This window comes from Chrysemys picta, chromosome 3, assembly GCF_011386835.1.
Source record: "Chrysemys picta bellii isolate R12L10 chromosome 3, ASM1138683v2, whole genome shotgun sequence".
Lineage (NCBI taxonomy): Eukaryota > Metazoa > Chordata > Testudines > Emydidae > Chrysemys > Chrysemys picta.
This window is the reverse complement of record NC_088793.1, coordinates 165,313,636-165,340,429: the sequence shown is the minus strand read 5'-3', so window position 1 is coordinate 165,340,429 and position 26,794 is coordinate 165,313,636. Positions and strand designations below refer to the sequence as shown.

Here is a 26,794-nt window from a genome sequence, read left to right as displayed (position 1 = left end):
TAAGCAGTGGCGTTTGCTCAAGTTATTTATCCCTTGACATTGAGGGGTAGGTGCTCAGATACCATAAGTCCAGTATAGAAACACACTTCAAATATATAACATCCTAAAAACACTTGCATTTTTCTGTCCTCAGATAAAAATAAGTAGCAAAATGAAGTTGCTGAGAGAAATAAATAAGACTAAATACAGTTACTAAGTTAACTGGTCTTGTCCTTGCAGGAGTCTCCTCTGCTACCACCATTTGAGTTAGATGTATTGATAGCAAGCAACATATTGCAGTGTGTTTTCTAACTGAACACTTTTCCCAACCTCTGTGTTAAAATGACTCTGTTGTTGTTTGTATTTCCTCTGTGTGCTTTTCCTCTAATCGCACATAACATCATTCACCAGATCAGAAATTGTAAGAGGAGAAATTCCACCTTTCCTCTCTACACGTAAGCACTATATTTCTGACTCCTCAATGTTTCTTTTCTTTTCCCCCTTTCTTTTTAAAGAATTCCCACTACATCTGGCTACTCCAACATTATACCTGCCTCTGCTAGAATTATTCTTCAGCCGCTCTTTCCTCTCTTGATCTGTGTGCACTGCCTTTTAGTGATTTGCTGTGACTTCTCTAAGATGCCGTCACTGGTTTTTCTGTTCACCTGTATCTTGAGAGCTGGCCCATGCTTCCTCAAGAGACTTCTACTTTTTACGTTTGTCATTTTAAAACCAGAGTTTATTTTCTTTCCCTTGTTTCCAATTAGGCCAAATAGGATAATGACCAGATGGCATGTTTATTTTGGAATAAAAATACATCTATACTTAGAGCAGGAAATGAATTATTTCCATCTGTTTTATTTTATATGTATCTATCTATCAATAAGGAATACCTTTCAGTATCTTAGGCTCTTATTTTCTTCAGCCAGTCTTGAATCAGAATTTAAATTTTGTCATAAGACTAGTTCCTAGTATCTCTCTCCACTTTTCCCCACAGACAATCAAGTTCTCCTCCCCCTATCAGACGGCGGCCCACCTGGAGTAGGTCATCCTTGGTATGTAATATAGTGGGGTCTTCAATAATAATGCTGGTATTGCTGCTACAGGGATGGGGCAGTACATGAGATGGGACATTTTCTAAAGTTCAAATATATTAATCGACTAGACATTAGCATTCTTGAAACTCATTACTGCCATGTCACCTACAGGAAGTGTGTTAATTTAAATGGAATGTATTATTACTACTGATTCTAAAAATTACAGGCCTTGGGGCTTTAATGTTTCTACTTGTCCTGCAAAAATGGAACATCTTTTCTGCAGGAATACAGTGATGTTCAATGGGATTTGTCCTGCAGGATAAGAAAACTCCTTAGAGTTTGAAAAATCTATTACTGTATACGTAACGGAACATCAAAACATACATACGCCAAAACTGAATCACTGCATGATTTTAGAGTGTGTTGCCCTGAACCCTTCCTCCATCCTCTATTTTTTGTCACTCTAAGGTGTCAAGTCTGCATTTAGACTGTGAGCTCTTTGTAGTGGGAACTTTATCTTGTTATGCATTTCTGTGAAGTGCCTAATATTTCTGAGTAAAACTTTTATAATCAGTACATGATTCTGTGAGTCAATATTTTCTTTTTTTGTAAATCCATGCGACTAAGTAGAGATGCTTACAATTTTTGACAATATTTTTTAATTGAAATTTTCACAAAAAGAGAGACAATGTTCCTGGAAATGTTTGCAAACATTATTATCCCATTTTTCAATCAGCTTTAGGGATAAGCTTTCCTTTGCTGCTACATTTTTCTCCCAGCACCCTTGAACTACCCTAAGAAATATCGAATTCCAGCAGAAAACCTAAGAGAGAATGGCAAGGTGCAACAACATTGCCAATCCCTTCCATAGAGGGCAAAGATTATCATGGCTGTATAAAATGGTTTGCTTGTGAAACAAAAAAAGATTGGTTTCCTTCTTGGCTCATTTCAAGCCCAGTGATGAAGTATAGTTTTCTTGCTTTGTAGCACCTTCCTGAAGTAATAAATCTTATTAGCATATGTCTGTGTAACAGAGTCAGTATTGGTAGTTCTGTTTTTGACATCTCTTATCCATGCACAGCAGCTGTCCCTTCTTAAGATGGGCAGTCCCTGTGTTTTAACAAAATCTGTACCATTTATTCATTCTGTTCCTTCTACAGATCTGTTCTAGTCCATTCTATTTCAGTGGTTTTAAAAGTTGTCATATTTTCCTCTCTAAAAGCTTTTAATAGTTTTCACATGTGGGCAGGTACCTATGTTTTAAACTAATAGTCCTGCCCAGTTTCCTTTCCAAAACTGCCTGTCATTTTCAGCTTACTTCCAGAGAGCCAGTGGTTAGCACAGTTTGCTTATTGCACTGTCTGTGTTACATTCTTTAAAATATAAAATTCTTATTAATTGCTAATTTGCTTTGTGAGCCCTGATGTGAAATATCTAATGTAAGGAAATGAAAGGGCCCTTGAATGCCTTATGATCTGATCAGCCTCATCTTTATTGCAAAGAAAACAAGACCCTCTTCCTATCAGATATGGAAAATGGAAGCCTATATTTTAACAGGAAAAATGAATCATGCCTCCTCTGTTTAGATTCTATGTGTAAACCTTTGGCAAAGGAGAAAATGGATTGGGAGCAATGAAAAGAGGAATAGGTGACTCTCTTCTCTAAACCAAACTGGTTTTCTCTCTGTTCAAATGAACCTTCATGCGCTTTTTTTAAAAAGTAGTTTTGCTCACTTGTTAGAGTAGTTCTGTAAAGTAACTAGCCTTGCAGACGGCCTCCTTGAGCTGTAGACAGCAGTTCTAGATAGCACTATCCATGTACTCCTTGGCTTTTTATGGTAGCCTTGTAATAAATCAGTAGGCATAAGTGGGATAATGAAGTGAAGTCTGTGGTGCGTCTCTGACATTTGACAAAATGGCCTAGATTCTCATTTACACTAAGGCCTCCTTGCTTTGGCAGCGTAATTACATTTACACCCACTTCAAGCCCCTTTTATACTACTCTGTCATGGTCTTAATGATATGATAATAAATGAGAATCAGGCCCATTAAGTCTGTACTTTTTTAATTTCCATTGGGCAAAAATCTGTTTACTCTAGTCAAACTTCCAATGACTCTCACGTAGGTGGAACAAAGCCTGTAAGAGGCCCTAGTGTGGGTTTGTTTTTTAACCCCCCTCTCCTCCCCCCCAGTGATCTCTGAAGTGGATTTCTGACTCCTCCAGGCTTCAAGCTGCTCCCCAACTACTTCAGGGTAGACTGTTTTGCCTGGTCTCTCAAAAAAGTCCTGCTTTTCCAATAACAGAAGAGTCCTTGCAGACCAGTCCCAAAATAACGTGGGATTCAGCTTGTTTCCTATATTTCCTAATATATGAGATACATTCCTAGCAGGAGACCCGTTCTCTTTGCTCTGAAGGCTTTTTTTCTGGCTCAGACCTTTGTAGGCTCCTTCAGTTCTTGCCAGACTAAGTTCTGCCTCTCAGGCTGCCAATAGAACCATTCTTCTGCTGACTAGAGCCATACTCTTCGGAACACCCTCTTCTGTAACTGGGTCCAGCGGGAGCATTTCCTGTTTTCCTCTGCCATATTGCGTGCAAGGATTTATATGCCTCATCACAGTCACTTTCACTTCTTTTCTATTCCCCCGATCCCATAGAAAATGTAGGTGTAAGCCGAGCCCACTTCCTTTTTTGCCCGTTCAGTGGCTAGCTGTCATTGTGGCCCTTTGTCTCTGCACGAAGGCGAACTGTGCCTCTTCTCCCCTTGAAGCTATGGGCTCAGTCAGTATTTTGCTCTCCTGGAACCAGCCTGTGTGAGATGTGCCTCTGAGGTGGTTCTGCAGGTATATTCGCTCAGAAGTCAGGGAAGTTTGCCTCTCTCTGAACACACCAGTGTGTGCTTGCATAAACTTCTCTACTTAATCACACCCACCAGGGCCGGCTCTAGATTTTTTGCCGCCCCGAGCAAAAAAATGTTTGGCTGCCCCCCACCCCAGCCCTGGTTTACCCCCCACAGCCCTCTGCCACCCCAGCCCTGGGCTCTCCCCCCCCCCCCCACCCGCACCCCTCTGCCGCCCCAACTCTGGGCTCCTCCCTTGCCCCCCACCAGTGCCCCCACACACATACACACACCCTGCCGCCCCAGCCCTGGACTCTACCCTGCCAACTGCACCCTCCTTCCACCCCAGCCCTGGGTCAATGGTAACTCGCTCCCAGGGCGGGTCATTCAGCAGATGTGCACAGAACACAAACAGGATTGATTCCCATATGGTTACAGAACTGCAGTAAAGTGGAACAATTTTCAGCATGTGTGATTGGAGGATATCTGGATGCATATTATAAGACTGTCCTCCATAAATGAGGAAAAGTTGAGGTGCCTTTATTATTCTTTTGTTCCACTCTTTCTTTCTATGGGGATTTGCCAATGCAATATCACTGTCTTCCTTTTAAACAAATAAAACTTAAAAAAAAAAAGGCAATGGCTGTTGAAAATAGCAATTCCAGTCCTAATAACCACTGGGAAGCATTTCTTGCTCAATTTATTCTACTTTTTCTACAGCAAGTTACAGTGGATCAGTATATTTGATTTGGGAGAAATGAAGTAACAGCTGCCCAAATTGAGCTTGAGCACTCCTGAATTCTGAGGTGTTCAAATCTGGAAGGCAGGTGCTAGATTCCCTTTCTGAATATTAGCTAAATCTGGAAAGGAAAAGTCAATTTCTGCTTCCATGGCTCAGAAGTGGAAATCCTCCTATGTGCCTGGTATTGTATCTAAAGCTGCCCAGGTCCAGAGCCTCCCCTCCCTTACTTTTCATTTTAAATTCTAGTGGGATCCACGTACCTCCCTTGCTAGGCTTCAGATAGAGAGGGGCACTGTCCATTTAGTGCACCCAATTCTTTCTTTGGGGGCTGCAAGGTGAGGTCACACCAGTATCCCTAATCCAGGCTGGGGATGTCTTCTGAAGGGGATATCTGGGGCAAAGCCTTCTACTCCTTGGGCATATTTGTTCCCCGTTCACAGTGCCACCCCGTTCTAGCAGTGAGCTCTCCATTCACAGCAAGCTGCAGCATAGCTCAGCTACCTCACTCCCTCCCCCTCCCTTTCCTGTTGACAGCGGCCAAGGGAATGCTGGGAAATGTAGTTCTTTCCCTGCTCCAGGGCTGGCTCTATAGGCAGGGAGCTAACCAAGGAACTACAGCTCCCAGGGCCCCCTGTTGGTTCTCAGCTCCCATGCTGGCTCTCTGCCGGCTGCTGCCCCTGCAAATGGGCTGCCCCAAGCACCTGCTTGCTTTGCTGGTGCCTAGAGCCGCCCCGACACCCACAACCGAGGTCGCTGCAGTGCCAGCCTCCAAATACTTCACTTTATGCCTGGACAAAACTGCTGATTATGACCTCATCCATGCTTTATATTATTACCTTTAAATAATCCATTGATTTAATGCTAAAGCATCCCTGTCCCTGATTCCTACCGTATCACAATGCTAGCTGCAATATTTATCAGTGGGGGTTTGCCCACTGAAATTCTGCATTCAAGACACTGCGTGACTCTGCTGAGTCCCCTCATGTTGCTATTGCCTTTGCCCTCATCTCCCACCTACTACTCCTTGTGTTTTGGTCTCCTCTTGTTTTTGTCAGAGCCTCGTTTCTAGGCTATTCAGAGGCAAGGACTCTGGGTGAAAATGTTGAAAAGTAAAGAGAGCGAGGAGCCTTAATCCCATTTTCAAAAGTGACTTGTGTGTTAGAGAGCTTAAGTCCCAGTGATTTTTCAATAAGAACCAGGCTCCTAAGTAGCTAAGTCACTTTTATAAATGGGATGTAGGCGCCTAAGTCACGTAGGCACTTTTGACCTCATTAGCCTGTGTCTTTTGTTTTGTAAAGCTCTGTACACATCTGCAGAGCTCTGTAAGGAAATGTTCTGTATTGTGGAAAGAATCTAGAATAATTTCTTCGGCACTTCATCTTCAAAAACTGTGGCAAAGCTCCAGTTTGCTGAGGTTATTCATGTTTCTCTTTTTATTTCAGCCAAGACAGCACCCATTTATACTGCCACCTATGCATGTCCAGTGCGGAGAACACTACACTGAAACAAACAACTCACAAGGTATTTAGGGGGTACCTTTTTCTTTTCAGAGATCTGCAGCTTAATGTGCCAGCAAAGGGGCTCTTGATCATCAGATCTTGATTTCCAAAATGCAGTCCTGGTCAAATGGGAGTTAGTATCACTCCTCCACAATAACTTCATAGTTAAGGTTTCAGCAGGGTTCTGTTTAAAGCCCAATTTTCAAACTTATCTAAAATACACATGCGCCATTAGATGGGCTTGGAATATGGCCTGCCAGTTCAGTGCAGTGGGTAGAGTTTATAGGGCATGTCTGGGGTCAGTTGGTCAAGGGGTTGCCAAGTTACAGGTCTCCCCAAATGGCCTGATTTTAAAATTGCAACTTTCTTATAGTGCTTTTTTCTGCAGATCCAGTGAAACTGGGGAGGTGAGGGGGGAGTAGACCCACATAGCCGGTATATTACTTGATGGCCTTTTCTCTGTTCTAGTTCCTGTCACCAGGGTCAAACTTCAGAAGTGTGTGAATAAAAAGTTGTATTTTTTGGCTCTGTGCAGGGTTAGCCTCAGAACTGTTCTCTGAGGAAAGTATGGTGGCTGGAATCTAGGTGTAGAGAGAGATTCCCACAAAATATCCTGTAGCCTAGTGCACTGGCCTGGGCATGAGAAGACCATAAGTTCTGCTGACGTCTGTTTGTGTTTCTGTGCTGTTATTGACACACCTCTACACTAGGGAGACACAACTATTATTTCTCACCACCCCTTTTGGCAGATGAGATGATGGAGATGTTGCACCAAGTCACTTCCACTAGAGCTGGAAACAGCCCAGGCCTCTAATGTGGCAGACTGCATCTCGTTCACTTAACCACACTCTCTTTTGAAATGATTTTCTCAAAGCTATGTCTGCATACTGTGAGAGACACAGCTGAAGTGCCCTAGCCAATTGTCACGCATGATGGAATCTTAGTGTAGTATTTGTGTATCGTGAATGAGGCAGGGGTGTAGATAGGAATCGACTGAGATGCAGCAGGAGTGGACTTTACCACAGATTTCTCATGTGATGTTGGACAATTGCTTACACCAGAATCATTGGAGGTGGCCATCCTTCTGAGTCCTGTGAGATTTAGGAGGAAGGATAGTCCTATGGTTAAGACACTCAGCTGTGACTCAAGAGATCTGATTTTTTTTTATTCCTGCCTGTGCTGCAAACTCCCTTTGTGACCTTGGCTAAATAATTTAATGTCTGTGCTTCAGTTACCTGATCAGTAGGCTGTTTTGGTTCCTCAGGGCATGATCAGCCTGTTTTGGCTTGCTTAGCGTCCTGGAGACAACAGATTGGTTTGATGTTGAGGAACCTGCTACAGCCCTGGAGGAACCTCTCCCCCCTTTCACAATCTCTGCCTGCTTGGGGTGGGGAGGGCAGTACTTCAAGAGGAGACCTAAGGGAATATTCAGTGGTACAGTAGCTCTGGGGCCTAGTGCTGCCAATGGTGGGATGTATCTTTAGATAACAGCTGTGAACCTGCTGAGAGACAGATGGATGGAGAGGGCAGAGAGAGTTCCACAACTACTTCCTGCACCTTAGGAACCTCCCAGAGGGTCTGGATCTGAATTGTTTCGAAGCCTGGGCATGATTTGGATCTAGAATGTAGGTTCAGCCAATCATACAGACAGGGTTCAACCTCCAAAATATTCCCAAAATGCAGGAGTGTTTGAATCTGGAGTTTTGTTTTGATCCCATTCTGACACAATTAACAAACTACAGTGTGTAGGTGTATTACAGAATTTTGGACTTTTGGGGAAGGGGAGGGGGCAGGACAGAAAGAGCACAATGGATTCTGGAATGTGAGGCAAGGTAGAGAAAAGCTTGGGGTATTGGGTCCAGGAGTAGCAAAACAATCTGAAAGGCCAGTCCTGAGACCACACATCCTGCACGGATGTACACAAGGCTGCCTCTTAATCACTGGTTCAGAATGCATTTGAAGTTTTGGTGATTTTATTTAAGAAAGGTTTTGAGGATCATGACATTGCATGTGCCCTTGTTGGTTAAAGTGTCCTTTTCTTTATCTCTACCATACACAGACAGCATTTTCCATGGAAATGAAGAAACATTCTATTGTAGATCTCAGACCAGCTTGGACAGGTGTCCCATGGACTTCAGCTACTTAAATGGTAATGGGCCAAATGGCAGTATGTGCAGTGCCCACAGCATGAACTCTCTCAACCGTTCACAGAACTTCGTTCAGGCGTCTCCAATGTCCTCCAATCTCAGCATCCCAGGAAGTGATATCATGAGAGCAGACTACATCCCCAGCCATAGACATAGTGCCATCATAGTGCCGTCCTACAGGCCAACGCCAGACTATGAAACTGTCATGAGGCAAATGAAGAGGGGGGTTATTCACATGGATAGTCAAAGTCAATCTTTAAGGAACCTCAATATTGGAAATACACATGCTTACAACCAGCCAGAAGACCTGGTTTACAGCCAACCTGAAATTCGAGAGAGACATCCCTATACTGTTCCTTACGGGCCGCATGGTGGTTATAACAAACCTGTTGCCCCATCTGACCAAATGAACCCTAATAATGCTGTGCAGAATAAGGCAGCAGCCAGTGCCATATCCCACACAGTTAGCACGCCAGAGCTGGCTAACATGCAGCTGCAGAGCAGTCAAAGCTATAGTACTGTCCACATGTTAAATAACTATCTTTTCAGGCCACCACCTCCATATCCACGTCCACGTCCTGCCACCAGCACGCCTGACCTAGCGAGCCACCGTCATAAATATGTCAGTGGCAGTAGCCCTGATTTGGTTACTCGTAAGGTCCAGCTCTCAGTGAAGACATTCCAAGAGGACAGCTTGCCAGTGGTTCATCAGTCACTCCAGGAGGTTAGCGAGCCACTCATGGCAGTCAAGCATCATGCAGCTTTGCACAAGCGCCATAGTTTGGAGGTCATCAGCAATATGGTACGTGGTATAGAAGCTATGGCTTTAAAAACTTTAAATGCCCCTCTGCCACGTAGAAACACCTTGCGAGAGCAGGTGCAGCCAGAAGAGGCAGCGCAGATGGAACACGCGGTTCAGCAGCTCCCTTGCTACCATCACAAGAAGACGTTCTCGAGTGCCACGATGCTGATACACAGCAGTGAAAGCGAAGAGGAAGAAGAAGCTTCAGAATCAGTGTCACAGATAGCACCGCTCCACGAAAATGTGGAATATAGTGCTCAGTTGCAAGCTGCTTTGGCTAGAATACCAAATAAACCTCCTCCTGAGTATCCCGGGCCAAGGAAAAGTGTTAGCAATGGAGCCCTGAGGCAGGACCAAGTAAACATTTCAGTGGCTGTAGCCAGGGCCAAGGCCATGAGGCCAGGGCCTACCAAGGCCATTAGCGTGTCTCGGACTGATCAAATGACAATGAATGGGGCCTCACTTGGACCATCTATCTCAGAGCCTGACCTCACGAGTGTAAAGGAGAGGGTCAAGAAAGAACCAGTGAAGGAAAGGCCTGTGTCCGAAATGTTTTCTATCGAGGACAGCATTATAGAAAGAGAGATGATGATGAGGGTAAGTATCTTTCTCTAATGCAGAGGCTTCTTTAACCAAAGAACCAACCTGTTTTGTTTTTTTTAATATCCCAAAATGCACAACTGAAAACTATTATAGCCTAAACAATGAGGAATGTAAAACAGCCTTATGCAGAAAAAAGAGTTTTTGACGGTCCTAGGATTAGCTGGAAGGTAAGAGTGAGTAAAAAAATGCAGGGTCTGATTCTCCATTGCCTGGCTGCTTGTGCAGTCATTTAGAGCTCTGTAATCTGAATGGGTTTGCAATGACATCACCAGTACGAGTGGAGAATTCTGGTTCAGTAGCATATTCTCCCCACTTTGCAGGGATATAAAGCAAAGCACTGCATAATATGCAGTGTTAGTGTGGAGAATCCAAACCATGACATTTAGATGGCTTTATCACTTAGGATTGCTGCTTTTACATTGATGTAGCGTATGCGTAGCCTACAATTTTATGAGACTGAGTTTTATGAGGAGTAAACTTCGGTGGCAATAGAATTTGGATTGCTGCTTTTCTAAACTAGTGACTTGTTGCACAACAAAAGGAACAATACTGCTAACTTGAGGAAGTTGAGATGCTGTTTTTTCTTTCCCTGAGGTATGGGGAATGGGAATCCTTAAATTCTCATTCAGTTTTCCTAGAACAAACAGATGATGCTGACTCAACTGCTTTTTCCTGCACAGCTGCACACTACAGCTGTTTTCAGATGAATGTACTAGCCCACAACACTCGGTTAATGAATTATGCACATACCTGGCGAGCAGAGTGTTTAAAGAGATTAAACTGATAAGAGTGACTAACTGTGAAATACTATTTTTAACAACTTAATTTAGACATCCTGCATCACTGCCATGCCTTTTTGAAAAGACTTATTATTGAGTGTCCATCTCTTCTGCTTGTTGTAGAAATACATAATATGTTCCCTAAAATATAATCTAATAAATGGACAAATACAAAGTCTGGTCTTCCATAGACCTAAATGATAGTCAGCAGGGAAGGTATCAAAATATAAAGACTTAGTCATGTGCTTAACTTTATAAACTGTGAATAGTCCTATTTAAGTCAAGTTAGGCAAGTACATATCTCTTTTTCAGGATGGGTTCTAGAGCAGAAGAAACATTGAATCCATTTACATTAATGTGATGTCCAAGTGATCTGGGGGTGTTTAGAAAATAATACTAGCTTTGCTGTTAATATTCTTCACGGCAAGGCTATTAGTCAGCAAATAAAGTGAGGTTACTTAATGTCTACATTTAGAATGAAACACTTCACTATACCCCAGGGGATTTTTTAAGCTTGTTTAGAAAGCTGCCATTTTGTTATTGCTGATTCTTGCATTTGAAGTAATGATTTAGAAGTAGTGAAAACAAAATTATTTGTTAGTCTGAAAGTTGACAGGCCCTCTATTTCCTTTGAGTTCTGCTAGAACAGGGGCGGGCAAACTTTTTGGCCTGAGGGCCGCATCGGGTTTCCAAAATTGTATGGAGGGCTGGTTAGGAGAGGCTGTGCCTCCTCAAACAGCCAGGCATGGCCCGGCCCCACCGCCTACCTGACCCCTCCTGCTTCTCCCCCCCGACGGCCCCCCTGGGACTCCTGCTCCATCCAACTCCCCCCCATTCCCTGTCCCCTGACAGCCCCCAGAACCCCCACCCCTGACTGTCCCCCACCACCCCATCCAACCCCTCCTCTCATTCCTGATTGCCCCCCCCCCCCTGGGACCCCTGCCCCATCCAACCACCCCTTCTCCCTGTCCCCTGACTGCCACTGGAACCCCTGCTCCTGACTGCCCCCCGCTGCCCCATCCAACCACCCCTTCTCCCTGTCCCCTGACCGCCACTGGAACCCCTGCCCCTGAATGCCCCCCGCTGCCCCATCCAATCCCCCTCTCCTTCCTGACTGCCTCCCCGAGACCACTGCCCCCATTCAACCCCCCTGTTCCCCACCCTCTGACCACCCCAACCCCTATCCGCCTCCCCGCCCCCGACTACCACCCTGAACTCCCCTGCCCTCTATCCACGCCCCCCCCCCCCCCCCCCGCTCCCTTACCACGCTGCCTGGATCAGGCCGGGCTCTGCAGCTGCGTTGCCCCAGGAGCTTGCAGCCCCGCCGCTCAGAGCATTGCACCGGCGGCGGGGTGAGCTGAGACTGCAGGGAAGGGGAAACAGCGGGGCTAGCCTCCCGGGGCAGGAGCTCAGGGGCCAGGCAGGAGGGTCCCATGGGCCGGATGTGGTCCGCAGGCCGTAGTTTGCCCACCTCTGTGCTAGAACAAATTCAAAAATGGATCTCTCAAATCCTGAAAACTGTCACTTCCTAGATTATTGGTTCTGATTCTTGGGGGTCAAGGTCTAAAGATGCACCACAAAGCTGTATCCTAGAGGTTGTGTTATTTCCTACAGAATCTAAGCTTTTATTTAACCAAAAAAAAAGAGTTATTTCTAACCTTTCTGCTTGTGTAATATAACCTCTCACATGTAAATACTGCGGTAGTAAGGCTTATTAAATGTGTAGCATCCCAGAATATATTCAGTAAAACTATCTGAATTACATTTTTTGATCTCTTTCAGATATGAAGTGATCAAAGGGACATGCATTGAGTGTAATTGTCTTCCTTAGCTATAGACAACCCATGGAATTCAAATCAAATTAACGTGTGCGTGTGTGTGTGTGTGCGTGTGTTACAGCATTTTGGACTTTTGGGGGGACCAAAGACGCACAAAGGATTCCGAGACAGGGCACAGAGGATTCTGGGATGTGGGACAAGATAGAGAAAAGCTTGGGGTATTGGGGCCAGGAGTGGCAAAATAATCTGAGAACCTCCGTTCTGGATGTTCATTGAGTATTAGATCAACTTTGTTCACCCCATCAACACCGTGTGCACATTTGCTTTTTGGAAGTGGGAGGTTATTCTATTTTTTTATGCTCAAATTGCTTTTAAAATGTTTTCCAGCCTAGTTCAGGAATCACATGACATTTCTACCTCTCTCACCACGGGCACTGAAAACTATCAGCTAACCATTCGTGAATTTGGTGCCGTGGCTGATCCCGTAAGCACAGAATTCACCATTTTCACTTTGGGACATTCTATTTGGTTAAAGACAGCCGATTTTTATGAAGCTTTTGCCATAGCAGAAAACCAAACAGAAATTGGGCAAAATTACTAGACCTTGAACTGTCTGTAAATCTGGTAAAAATGTGGGTTTAATTTTTGCCAGTTTCACCAGTAGCATAAGCATCTTTATGCAGTTATGCCCAGGTACCTAATGGCAATGAAAAATTTGCAGGCTGGCCCGTTCCAGAAACAATCCATTTACTATATGCCCGTGGGGAGTGCTTTTCCAGTAGGAGAGCTTGGACTATTTTGTAATAGCAGTTTTCAAAAGCAGCTGTGATCCAGACAGCCTTTGTGCATTGCTTTCCCCCAAAATCAGGCGGGAAGAGTCGCCAAGAGAATGAAATGAAATATTTCCCCCTCTTCACCTTCCTGGAGTTGTGGCCCTCCACCTCTTGGATGTATCATCTCCTACTAGCCACAGAACTAAATTAAAACTCAAACGCTCCATACAGCAGTGTAATGTACTACACAAATATGATGTAAAGCAAGTTCTGTGCATCGAATGGTATTAAAATCTGTTTTTAAACACCATGAGATCATTCTTCGTACAGTGGGCACCATTAACAGATGGACATTTACCAAACACGGTAGTTTAAATTTACCAAAGTATTTCCCATTCTAAGCATTAAACAAACACCCCAGCAAAGATAAAATGTGCAGTGGGGCAAGCAGTGTATATTTTTCATGGTTTTCTGCTGCAGTAAATGGAAATGAACACTCTTTAAAACAAGTATGGGATATGTTTGCATAAGTATTGCCATCATGACATGGTGGGGATTATGTCCTGATAGCAATTTACCATTACAGAAAGGATACCCAAGATTTGTATTTGCAAGTCTTTTGATAGCAAGTAAGCTATATTTTACCTTTGGATTGTTCCTTTGAAATTAAAATTCTGTGCTCATGTAGGAATAGGCCCTGGGGAATAATAGGAAGAATCGGAGGTTGTATTTGAATTTACTCTGCTAATGGTGATCATCTGCATTCCTTGGCCAGAGAGTTGCAGATTTTGGAGATTAAAAAAACATTCCAGTGTTTTACTGGCATTATAGATAACAACACAGAGATAAAAAACATGCCTTTTCTTGCCAAAAGAATCTAGAGAAGCAGAAGATGGCAGGCCTGGAGGCCCAGAAGAGGCCCTTGATGTTGGCAGCGTTAAATGGACTCTCCGTTGCTAGAGTTCCAGTGCCTGAGGATAGCCAGGATGAAGTAGCCAAGGTGCCAATGGATGAGAGGGTAAGAGAGAGGTTCACGAAGTGCTATTTATTCCATTGTTTCTAGCAATGTACACGTTTTGAAGTTTTAAAAACTGGAAACTATTACTGGTGGCCACATTGAGAGCAACATCCGTGATGGAGGTCTTTGGTATTGTCACTGCTTCGGTGAGGCCAAAAACGTGGGCGTTGAACCATTGTAAGAGGTTCTGAATGCCGTCATCGCCCACTGAAGTCAGTGGAAGTTGAAGGTGCTTAGCACCTCAAGAAGTGTTCAGCGTCTCACAGGATCAAGCCCTAAATCTAAAATATTGCACATCTCCTCTTGGCCAGGGCGGTTGATACAGCAGTCACTCTTTGTTGTAACATAATGTGCTGAATGATGCATGTAGGTTGCTGAGAAGAGCACTAGTTGCAGTCCAAGAGACAAAAAAAAATCCATTCTTAAAGATTTCTCTGTGAATTTCTGTCTATGCACATGCATGTAATTAAAAAAAATTTAAAATATCTGCTGCCATTAACTATTGGGGCACATGTTCAAAGAGGCCTCTCTCCTGATTTTGTGCATGGAATTTTGCGCCCTATACAGTTTGTACAAGCAAATTGACAGCAATTACATATGGTAAGCGCATTTCTCCTGGATACACATCAGAGGTGGTTCGAGTGATTGCTCATGTCCATTCAACTTAAGTGTGTGTGCTCGCCATATGCACCGGTGCCGGAAGTTTTTCCCTCAGCAGTATCCGTAAGGAACCGGCTCTGGCACCCCCTGGAGTGGCACGTGTATGCCACGGCATATAGGGCACTGCCAGCCCCCTCCACCCTCAGTTCCTTCTTGCTGCCAGCGATGGTGCATGGAACTGATGCTGCTTCAGCTAGAGCTGTTGCTTTTTGTTGGTTCGAACTCATTTGCCTCTTGCAAACATTATTGTATATAGTTTCGCTTTAGTTTAGTTCAACCTATTTGTTAAGTTAGAGACTTAGGTCCCTAAAGGGACTTCACCTCGGGACGAGGCATGCCCCAGTCCCCAAGCTTTAAACCCTGCGATCGCTGTAAAAGGCCCATGCCCATTGGTGATCCACATAATAGTTGTTTTCAGTGCTTGGGGGGGAGGGATAGCTCAGTGGTTTGAGCATTGACCTGCTAAACCCAGGGTTGTGAGTTCAATCCTTCAGGGGGCCACTTAGGGATCTGGGGCAAAATCAGTATTTGGTCCTGCTAGTGAAGGCAGGGGGCTGGACACGATGACCTTTCGAGGTCCCTTCCAGTTCTAGGAGATAGGATATCTCCAATCACATTAGTGATAAGTGCAAAATCTGCAAGTCCTTCAAGCCCAGGATGAAGAAGGAGTGTGACATTCGTTTGAAGGCGCTCCTGATGGAGTCTGCCCTTACCCTGATGCCAGAGCAGTGTTCTCATTCGAGCACCATAACCTCGGTACGCAGTACCCCACCGGTACTGTCTACGAGCCGGCACCGGTCTCCTTCCATGGCCCCAGCCAAGAAGCCCAGGAAGACGGGGCGAGGAAGGTCTCCAGCTTCCTGCAAGGAAAAGGACAAATCTGGGGTGGACCTAGGCCCTGTCTCGGGTGCCTCTTCACCCCCTTCGGGATCCCGGGTCCCAGCTCAGCTCGAGCAGTGTATCCTAGCCCACTCCCCGCCTGGGATACACTGCTTGGGGTCGGATAGCATCGAAGGTCCTTGTCAGCTCCGGAGTCGGCGCCCAGAAGCTCCCCGGCACCGGTACTGCTCAAGGGACAGGTCAAGGGACCGATGATACCGTTCCCCGGACCATCGCCGATCCCCCAGGGCGGCGTCACCGTGTGCAGCTACATCTTCACGATGCTGAGCCCGCTCTAGATCCCACTCTACATCCTGGTACCATTCGTTAAGTGTGAGGCGTAGATCGCCAGCCCAGGGCTGTCACAGATCCGCCAAGTGCCGCCAGTCGCCAAGGCCCTGATCCAGACGCTTGTCGAGGTCAGCCAGATCCAGCTTCGGGAAGGGCGACCGGTACCGATTAGGACAGAGCCACCATTCAGCCCCATCTTGGTCACAGGGGAGCGACCACTCGGGCTGTGGCTCAGGTTCGGAGCAAGGTTCCCTAGCGGCAGGACAGGCTCCGGCACCTACGGTGCAGACTACGTCGGCGGCACTGAAGCCAGGCCCGTGGCCTTATACTCCGTGGCTGGCACAGTGGTACCCATGGGGGTTTGCTCAGCCCTCTCAGGCCGCCCACTCAATATCCAGAGCTTCGGAAAGACTGGCTATCGCCCTCTCTCACCCCCCTCCAGCCCAAGAGGTCTCGGCTGCAGGCACAGGAGGAAGTGGGCGAGCAAGCCACCGGACCACCTATGGTTGCAGAGGACCCCTTGATACTGGCTTCCTCCTCCTTGTCACCAGATGAGGCCATAGTGGGGCCCTCTCCATCGGTGCCCCAGGATGATGCTAAAGCACATCAGGAGCTGTTAGAGAGCTGCCACCAACCTGGGCCTCCAGGCGGAGGAGTTAGAGGAACCCACAGACTCCCTCTTTAATGTTCTCTGCCCCGTGGCCCCGGCCAGGCTAGCTTTGCCCCTACATGAGGCAGTGGTAGAGGCGGTGAATAACAGGGAGAGACAGCGTCAACCGGGGGCTACCCCTAAGAATAAAGACTCAAGGCGACAAGACTTGTTTGGGTGTAAAGTTTATTCGTCCTCCAATCTACAGTTGCGGATGGCCAACCATCAGGCCTCACTAGGCCGCTGTGATTTTAATATGTGGCAGGCCGTGACCAAGTTCAAGAGCGCCCTTCCTGAGGCTTCTAGGAAGGAGTTCTGGACAATCCTTGATGAGGGTTCGACTGCAGCCAGAGCAGCTCTCCAGGCAGCATCGGATGCTGCAGACACCGCCGCCCATACCATGGCATCAGCCATCTCGTTGTTCAGGGCTTCCTGGCTGCTCCTTTCTGGTCTTTCCTCGGAGGCTCGGCAGTCAATGCAAGACTTCCCTTTGGATGGGCACGCTCTGTTCACAGAACAGGCAGACATTAAACTCCATGGCCTGAAAGATTCATGTACGACCCTAAATACACTGGGCCTGTACGTCCCCGGCCCTGCCCGCAAGTGGTTTAAGCCACAGCAGCCTCAGAACCAGGGGAGCCTCCCCACAAAAGTTCCAGGGGCTACAAGAGGTGCCAGGCCACCAACCCCCGTCTACATCACAGGAGGGCTTGACCTGCAGTAAGCAGATGGGCAAGCGCCCGTTTTGAGGGTACGCCTGAGGGTGACCTACCGCACTGTTCCCCAGATCCTTCCTCCCCTCTGTTTGCCAACCGCCTTTCTTCCTTCCTCCTTGCGTAGGCGTCTATAACATAGGACCAATGGATCCTCAATACAGTGGCGCAGGGTTACACCCTTCAGTTACTTTCTACTGCCCCTTCCGGCCTCTCCTCCCTGTTCCTCCTCAGGGACCTCCTCACGAGAATCTTCTCGTTCAGGAGGTAGAGGGTCTACTACAGCTGGGTGTGGTGGAAGTAGTTCCTGTGGAGTACAGGAACAAGGGGTTCTATTCCCAATACTTTTTAATCCCCAAGGCCAAGGATGATCTGCGACCCATACTAGACCTGCATACTTGAACCACTATTTAGCGAAAGTGAAGTTCTGCACAGTCTCCCTGGATCCAGGAGACTGTTACGCTGCCCTCAATCTGAAAGATGCGTACTTCCACATCGTCATCTTCAAGGGACACAGATGCTTCCTCCGGTTTACAGTAAGTTCCAACCACTCTCAGTTCCTGGACTTTCCTTTTGGCCTAGTGATGGCACCGGGGGTATTTACCAAGTGCACGTCGGTGGTGGCGGCTTACCTCAGATGTCAGGGTATCCAGATCTACCCATACCTCGACGACTGGCTCATCAAGGGCAGCTCAAGGTCCAAGGGGATGTCCCAGTGCTGCTAGCCACGTGCTGTGGCCTTGGTCTGTTTGTGAACAACAAAAAATCCACTTTAGTTTCAGTACAGAGGATAGAGTTCATCAGAGTGGTGCTCGAATCGACCTGCACACTGGAGAGTCAGGGCACTGATAGACCTCATCGTGGAAGTCTCCACATTTCCCTTGACCATGGCCAGGGTTTGCCAGTGCATGCTAAGTCACATGGCAGCATATTCATATATATGGTGCACCACACCAGGCTCTAGATGCAACCCTCAGTTCCAGTCCCACCCGGCTTTCCTTTCCACATGAGCCAGGACATCTTTCTTCCAGTCTTCTGCCCTAAGCCCCATAAGACTAGTGAAGAGAGGCGCCTTCACGCTTTGGATGTAAGAAGAGCTCTGTCTTTCTACCTAGATTGGACAACACTTTCCGTAAGTCGACTCAGCTTTTCATAGCTGATAGGATGAGGGACCTCCCAGTGTCCATACAAATGATTTTTAACTGGATCACCTATTGCATTCGAACCCGCTACGAGTTAGTGGGAGACCCTCCGCCGCCAATCATCAGAGCCCACTCGACTAGAGCGCAGGCATCCTCGATGGCCTTCCTGGCACACGTTCCAATCCAGGACATCTGTAAAGCTGCGACGTGATCCTCAGAATACGTGTTTATGGCCAACTATGACATCATGCAGCAGGCCAGAGACCACGCTGGGTTCAGCAGAGCTGTATTGTAATCTACATGTCCTGCCTCCAGAGGTACTGCTGGGAGTCACATAAGTTGAATGGACATGAGCAAGTACTTGAAGAAAAAAAGACAGTTACCTTTTCCATAACTGGTGTTCTTCGAGATGTGTTGGTCATGTCAATTCCACATCCTGCCCTCCTTCCCCTCTGTCAGAGTTTCTGGCAAGAAGGAACTGAGGGTGTAAGGGGCTGGCAGCACCCTATATGCCGCAGCATACACACGCCACTCCAGGGGGCGCCAGAGCCGGTCCCCTATGGATACTGCTGAGGGAAAAACTTCTGGCACCGATGCATGTGGCGAGCAAACACACCTAAGTTGAATGGACATAAGCAACACATCTCGAGAACACCAGTTATGGAAAAAGGTAACTGTCTTTATTTGTATGTGCACAGAAATGGCAATGTACAAATTAAGGCCATGTTTTGAAAATGTGAACCTAAATTCATTGTAACAAAAGAGTGACTATTTTTAAAGAGAATTTTTTTCAAAAATGTACTTAGATAAGTCCATTTATGGAATCAGGATTGTAACTAGAAGATTTTTGCTTTATCTAGCACCAGAATCTGTAACTATAAAAAGAGAATGTGCTAGAAACATAAAATTCTCTGCTGATTTAACTACACTGAAGCAGACAGTTATGCATTCTCAGACAACATAAAACTTTGTATAGTAAGCAGTATAGCTCCAAGCAAAAAGACGAGAACATCCTAGTTTGTTTGATGATTTGTTTTGTATTGAGATAAAATACTGCAGTGTGATACTTCTGCAGTCATTCTGTCTTGAAAAATTACTTGATGAGAGTATTCCTTTCCTTCTGTTAAATCACAGTGCAAAATCTTGAAGAGGAAGTTGGAAGAGGGGATGGTATTCACCGAATATGAGCAGATTCCAAAGAAAAAGGCAGATGGGATCTTCACCACTGCAGCATTGCCTGAAAATGCTGAGCGCAACCGCATCAGGGAAGTCGTTCCTTATGAGGAGAACAGAGTAGAGTTGGTACCAACCAAAGAAAATAATACAGGCTACATCAATGCCTCGCACATAAAGGTAAAGGTTTTTGAAGCATCACGTTGCATATGAAGAAACAGGGGAGTGGGTATGTTGTTACAGGTATGGCCACTGTTTTCTAACATTAGAGGACTTGCAAAAGGTCATTTACTCACATTTATCTAGGTTTCTTTAAAAAATGGGCAGGTTGTTTTACCTTGGACAACAATGTCACTACATCACGTTCCTAATTTCAAGGCTCAGTGAACAATCATGAATTGATGTATTTATTACATTTCTGAGACCTAGAAATCATTGTATAGAAATTTCCTTATCTGTTGCAATGTTGCATAGACTAGTGGCTGAATGCTTGTATTAAGCTAAAAAGGGCACCCAACATATCTTAAATTTAACTAATGGGCTAGCTCTACCCATATTAGTTCAGACCAATACAATTTCCATCACCCTGATCCTGCGGGAGCAGCTGGACCAGCGGGAATTTCCTCCCAGGGGAGGAGGATAGGCAGTGGTTCCACCAGGAGAAACTTTAAATGGAAACCTGCAGGGAGAAGGGAAGTGCACTGAATCAGTGGGAGGCCTGGCCCCAAAGCTTCTATCTTATTTTTAAAACTTACGGGGCTTGATTTTTAAAATATAGGGGTGTTAAATGCATGTTTGCCTTTTGAGCATGTCCAGCACTCAAGTGGTCTAGTAAATCAGACCCCTAAAATAATGGCTCTTCCATTTAGACTGGTGATGTGAGCATTCATATTGCCTTGTTTCAAAATGGGAGTTTTGTAAAATGAAGTTATGTTACTGTTCAGAAATTCATTGTATTAATGGTTTAAATACAGTCTGACCCTCTATGCTGCTTGTAAGCCTGCTGTATAGTCATTTTCAGCAGTAAGCTGTTTCAGGGTGGCTGCAAATTCATTTTTATCTTCTCTGTTTCCAATTACAGCTTTTCAAGGCCCCTGGGTGATTATCACTCTGTCCTGAGAGAAGTAGTGGTACTCAGTTCATGCCAGGCTGCCATGTGGCATAACAGGGCTGCCTTTTCCCATTGTCAATAACAAAATGGGGGAAAAAATCAAATTAGAATAATAAATAAAACATTCTGTTCATTTACATCTTCGTGGAAGAAAGGCCTTTAAGTCCAAAGAGAATAGCTAATCTTAGTCATGATTTTCAATATTAAATACTGTTGATTCAGAACACCTTTCTAAACCAGAATCCTGTCGGGTTATCACTTTCCCACCAGAGTCCTGGTGGGTAGCAGATACTGGTTTTTGGCATCATCTGCCATTGCTAGAATGATGGATTATTTAATCAAATTTTTTTTCATCTAATTTGTGAGAGAAAAAAACTCCTAACAATATAAATTGTGCCCATAAGTCGGTATCAGCCAGAAAAGAATTTTCCTCGGCCAGTTTTAAGAGTCCACATTTCATTTTTTGTGTCACTTTTGTTCGCACACCCATTTGAGATGTAGAGAGCATGCACGAACATGCACTCATGTTTTAGTATCTGACACTTTGGCTCTTGCCAGTATTTTCTCCTTGAACTCCAAGTGGCTGTTACAGAAGCCAAGCAAGTGATCTTTTTGCTTAGAAGGTGAAATCGCATCTGTGAAATTTACCTCTGTAGCATAAAGTGTGTGCTTGCAGCCCAATACTCAATTTTTAATAACCTGCAGTCAGGGCATTAGAATGCAGTAAACATTCAAGGTATCACTCTCCCTCCAGACTATTTATGGTTCTATCCTATCAGATGCCAGGAGGCTGGATATTTGGGCCAGAAGTCAGAAGACAAAGACAGCTCCTATATCATTTTGATAAGATCCATGCCTGGAGGATCATGACCCCACCACCACTAAGCCTGCTGTCCCTGTGGGTTGTCAGCACTTCTCTGCTTACTTAACACTGGCCTATCCTGTCAAGATGTTAAGCACAGTCCGAATACGGAGACACAAATCATAATTTAAGTTATGGATTTAAAAAAAAAACTCTTGCTTTTTGCTGAACATAGAGCAGGGGCGGGCAAACTTCTTGGCCAGAGGGCCATATCGGGTTTCGGAAATTGTATGGAGGGCTGGTTAGGGGTGGCTGTGCCTCCCCAAACAGCCAGGCGTGGCCCGGACAACACCCCCTATCTGACCCACCCCCCCTGCTTCTCGCCCCCTGACGGGCCCCCCCAGGACCCCTGCCCCATCCAACCCTCCCTGTCCCCTGATGGTCCCCCTGGGACTTCTGCCCCACCCACCTCACACCTGCTCCCTGTCCCCTGACCGCCCCGGCCCCCTCGCCCCTGACTGCCCCCTGCTACCCCATCCAACCTCTCCTCTCATTCCTGACTGCCCCCCCGGGACCTCTGCCCCATTCAACCACCCTTTCTACCTGACCGCCTCTGGAATCCCTGCCCCTGCTGCCCCATCCAACCCCTCCCTCCTTCCTGATTGCCCCTCCGGGACCTCTGCCCCCATGTACCCCGCCCTCTGACTGCCCCGACCCCTATCCACATCCCCACCCCCTGACCACACCCCTGAACTCCCCTGTCCTCTATCCAACCCCCCCTGCTCCCTGCCCTCTTACTGCGTTGCCTGGATTACTGGTGGCTGGCGGCGCTACAGCCGCGCTGCCCAGAGCACCAGGACAGGCAGCCATGCCGCCCAGCTGGAGCCAGCCACGCCACCGCGCAGCACAGAGCACTGGGTCAGGCTGCGGCTCTGCAGCTGCGCTGCCCCAGGATCCCGCAGCCCACCGCCCAGAGCATCGTGCCAGCGGCGCAGTGAGCTGAGGCTGCAGGGGCGGGGGGAACAGCGGGGGAGGGGCCAGGGGCTAGACTCCTGGGCCAGAGCTCGGGCTGGGCAGGAGGGTCCCGCGGGCCGGATGTGGCCCACGGGCCGTACTTTGCCCACCTCTGAATACAGCATAATCCAAAGATTGTGAAAAAGATTCCCATTGATTCAGTGGACTTTGGATCAGGTCCATATAACACAAAAATGCAATCAAATAAAAAAAAATCATATATTGAATACAGCTACATATACAAATACAGGGCCAGATGTTGAGTATTTGAAATTTCAATTGATTTTAAGCACTGTTCATCAATTATCTGGATTTGGCCCACAGATTGTAGTTACTGTACATACAGAAGAGTGGTGTATATGATTGAATAGGAAACAAAACAAGGAGCTAGATTTAAGGGGGGAAAAAACTTTTCCTGGTATATTCAAAACAATTATTTAAATACAGCTCTAATCATTGTGGCATCTAAGTGCAAAAGCCAAACATCTGAGTTTAGTGCTGCTGCAGCAGTACGAGCTAAACTGACATTCTTTTCCTAAAATTTATACAAAGACTTGCATCTCAAGCATGGTACGCACTTAGTTTTGTCAACATTATTGATTGTTCTTTATAGCATTGGCTGCCAGAATCTTGATATCTATGTTTGTATCAGCACTTAATATAAATCTTTTTCTCTGGGATTTATAACTTTGTCAATAAAAAGTTGCTCTGGACTAAAACTTGGAATTAGAGGTCCCAGTCTCTGAGACACAGAAAATATATATAAAACTGTCATAATAGGTTCACCTGGTTTTGTTTTTAAGCTGCTAAAAGTAAATTTTTTTTTTAATTAGGTTTAGTGACTTTAAATGTTCTTGGGTTTTTTTAGCTGTAGAATTGAAAAATAGTTTGGATATGAAAAAAAAGTGAAATTTAGTAGGTGATAGTGTTAAAATGGCAGATTTTTACACATACCAGCAAGTAAATTTTAAATTATCTAAATATTTTAGAAGATTTACTTCATAGGAGAATTACAAATAATATGTTGTAAATGGGAATTTTCAAGGTGATCTAACAGTACATTTTAGTTATTGCACAGTGTAGAGCATGTAAATTTTGTTTCAAATATTCTTTTTAATTACCTATTTATATGCTGCAGTGCAAACACACCAAAAGTATTTTTGCAAGATCTGTTACGTCAATTATATGTATTGGAAAAGGATTTCCATAATTTACTCTTGAAAAACTGTTAAATGTGCCATATCTATTGATAGACTGCAACCACTGAACTGAAAACCTAAATTAGTAGAGGAAGAGAAATTCAAAGCAAATTCTGACATTCTATCTGTATTTCATTGCTAGCTGGCTGCTGGCGTATCAGACTAATGTGTTATATGCAATGTGTGGGCATAACTGGATGATTTGGGAACAGGCTCAACTGCAACTTTGAAAGTGACAGAACAGGACTACTTTCTAGAAATAATTTTTGTCCATTATAAAATAATTAAGCATAATCAAATCTAGTGACATCAGAGGACTAATCAACCTCTGGCTTTCCTGATGCAAAATGTTCAAATGGTGCTTACAAAACTGTATGTTATTTGCAGCCGTGCGGTCTTTTGAAATGCATGTAGAATCTGCCTAGTGCCCAGACTTTCAGCGCAATCACTGAGGGCCTGATGCAAAGCCCATAGGAGTCAACAGGAGTCTTTCTAGGGTTAAGTCTACAATGCAACTGGGAGTGAGCCTCTCGTCCCAGGTAGACAGTTTTGAACTAGAGTGGCTCCAGCTAGCATGCTAAAAATAAAAGTGTGGACATTGCTTTCAGGCTGCAGCTCGGGCACTCAAACACATCTGAGGCTCACTCCCAGCAGCAGTGTAGAAATATCCTCAGTGATTTCAATGGGCTTTGAATCAGGCCCTTAAGCAAAGATTTTCCTTTTTCCATTTTATGCACTGCATGGTCTTAATTTTCTGCAAAACAGGAAGAAGTATTCCTCTCGAGGGTTTGCTCATGTCTATTCCATTCTAGGTGTGCGCGCACTCACGTGCACAGTCATCGGAGGTTTTTGCCTTAGCAGTATCTGTAGGGTCAGCTATAGCGCCCCCTTGAGTGCCGCGCTCATGTATTGGTATATGAGGCACCGCCAACCCTACGTCCTCTCAGTTCCTCCTTACTGCTGTGACGGTTGGTCGGAGCCCCTTGTCTTGAATCGCACTGCAGAAAAGTCTGGCATTAACTGTATTTATTTTTTTCTGACTCCTAGGTTACTGTAGGTGGGGAGGAATGGCACTATATAGCCACACAAGGACCTTTGCCACACACTTGCCATGACTTCTGGCAGATGGTGTGGGAACAGGGGGTGAATGTTATAGCCATGGTCACAGCTGAAGAGGTACGTAAAATTACATAGAGCAATTCTTTCCGAATGTGAGCAACTCTACCATTGTCACTGCTTCCCATTCCAATAATGTTTTTCTTTAGCAGCCCTTTTATTTTCTCCTTTTATTCCCCTTGAACAGTTGTCTGGAGATAATCTACTGCTGTGACCTTGTCTTTTATAGCACTCTAGTATTTAGCTTGTAATTTACTAAAATAAAAAACAACCACCACCAAGCTTCAGTTCAGTTGTAAGACTTTGGTTTGCCAAACAAAGCAAAAATGTTTCCATTGGAATGAGAACCCTGAACTGCTCTTGGTTAAAATGACATTTATTCCCAGCGCATCCAAGGCCAGTTCTGCATACCCTCATTCTTATCGCTGAAAAGAGACCAGAAGCTGTTGTTCCTGGAGAAGTGTCCATTTAAAAAAAACCCTTTTTACTCCTATGCCAAGCAAAACAGTTATTTTTATTGCACATGTTGCTAACTAACACTACATCCAGCTTTGAACCCTGCTGCCTTATCAGAACATAGGAATTAAAATACCACATTAGCCCAGTGTTCTGTCTAGTCCACTTTCGCATCTCTGACATAAACCAGTACCGGATTGTCAGAGGTTAGAGAGACAAATACTCTTAATGGACAGTTATGAAATAACCTGCCTATGGGGAAGTTTCTTCCTCACCTGTTGCAATCAGAAGTTGACATATACCCTGAAGGATGAGAGTTTTTCCCTTAGATTTTTTTTTTTAAAGTCTCTTTAATGCAGGCCCGCTGATAGCAATTCCGAATCCATCACTTCCAGGACCGACCACCGTGGCCAATCGCACTGGCCCGCAGCACAGGGCCCACAGCGGTCGCGCGTGCCTAGGAGCCCTGCAGCCTGCCTGGACAACTTTTAGATCGCCCGAGCTCCTGGGCAATTGCCCCCTTTGTCCACCCTGTCGGCGGGCCTCCTTTAATGAAACTGTGGATGTTCTTATTACCCATCTAAATGTTCAAGCCTTGAGCCTTCTCAACCCTTGGACTAAATGATATTTTTTCTGGCATTGAGGTTCCATTCATTTAATGCCATTCAGTTTCTTGGGAAGCCCCTTGTTCTTCTCTTATGAGAGAAGATAAAAAGGAGTACCCAGTTTAGCTGCACAAGTGGTTCTGTTTGTGAGAATTATAATCATGACACTACAAGAAGAATCATTTTAATTTTGCTTTTTGCGGTTCAGGAAGGAGGAAGAAGCAAGAGTCATCGCTACTGGCCTAAACTGGGCTCTAAGCACAGCTCAGCCACTTATGGGAAGTTTAAGGTGACAACTAAGTTCCGCACGGATTCTGGATGCTATGCTACTACGGGGCTGAAGGTCAAGCATCTTTTGTCTGGGCAGGAGAGGACAGTGTGGCACTTGCAGTATACTGACTGGCCTGATCATGGTTGTCCAGAAGAAGTCCAAGGCTTTTTATGTAAGATCCCTTAATTAATGCACACGTTTATGGTCAATGAACATGTTTAAGACCCAAGGGAGCATTGCACACTTTGTAGCTTCTGTCAACCAAACTCATTGCACATGCCAGGAGCTCCTGGCGTCCCTCCTTTCCAGCCCAAAAGCTCCCTGTGTGCCATCCTCCTATCCCCCTGTATTTCAGGGGCTCTCTGTAACTTCCCCTCTTCTCCCCACTGCCAGTGGCTTTGTGTGCTCCTTGCCCCTCCATTTCCACTTCACCCCCATCCTAGGATTTGTGTGCCCTTCTCATTGCAGGGCCCCCCATTCTTTCCCTCAAGGCAGGCACTCTGTCTGCACCCTCTCCCACATATTTCCTCTTTCCTCCCATGCTAGGGGCTGTCTTCAGTAATCTTAACTCCCTACCTGCCCAGGAGGTGTTTTAATTATTGGACTGTTAAAGTGTGGGAGGTTTGGGTGAGAGGCAACATTCTCAACCATTGTATTGACTTCTATTAATTCAGTACTGTTCCTTACTACTTTATGACTAATAAACACTTAATATGCCAG

General features: G+C 45.5%; 2 protein-coding genes across 5 annotated transcripts in view; both read left to right on the top strand.

Moving 5' to 3' along the window:
- LOC135982602 (centromere protein F-like) overlaps positions 1 to 26,794 on the top strand; it is a 402,988-nt gene that overhangs the window by 297,807 nt on the left and 78,387 nt on the right. The window lies entirely within an intron of this gene.
- Positions 1 to 26,794, top strand: part of PTPN14 (protein tyrosine phosphatase non-receptor type 14) — a 182,574-nt gene that overhangs the window by 143,690 nt on the left and 12,090 nt on the right. For 3 of the 4 annotated variants that reach the window (XM_005288723.4, XM_005288722.4, XM_065589464.1), the window contains 7 exons: positions 977 to 1,034; positions 6,037 to 6,115; positions 8,153 to 9,639; positions 13,850 to 13,993; positions 19,462 to 19,680; positions 24,674 to 24,802; positions 26,012 to 26,246. In XM_005288723.4, coding sequence (XP_005288780.1) covers positions 977 to 1,034; positions 6,037 to 6,115; positions 8,153 to 9,639; positions 13,850 to 13,993; positions 19,462 to 19,680; positions 24,674 to 24,802; positions 26,012 to 26,246 — 2,351 coding nt within the window. The remainder of the gene's footprint in view (positions 1 to 976; positions 1,035 to 6,036; positions 6,116 to 8,152; positions 9,640 to 13,849; positions 13,994 to 19,461; positions 19,681 to 24,673; positions 24,803 to 26,011; positions 26,247 to 26,794) is intronic. The other variant, XM_042850214.2, reaches the window with a different exon arrangement.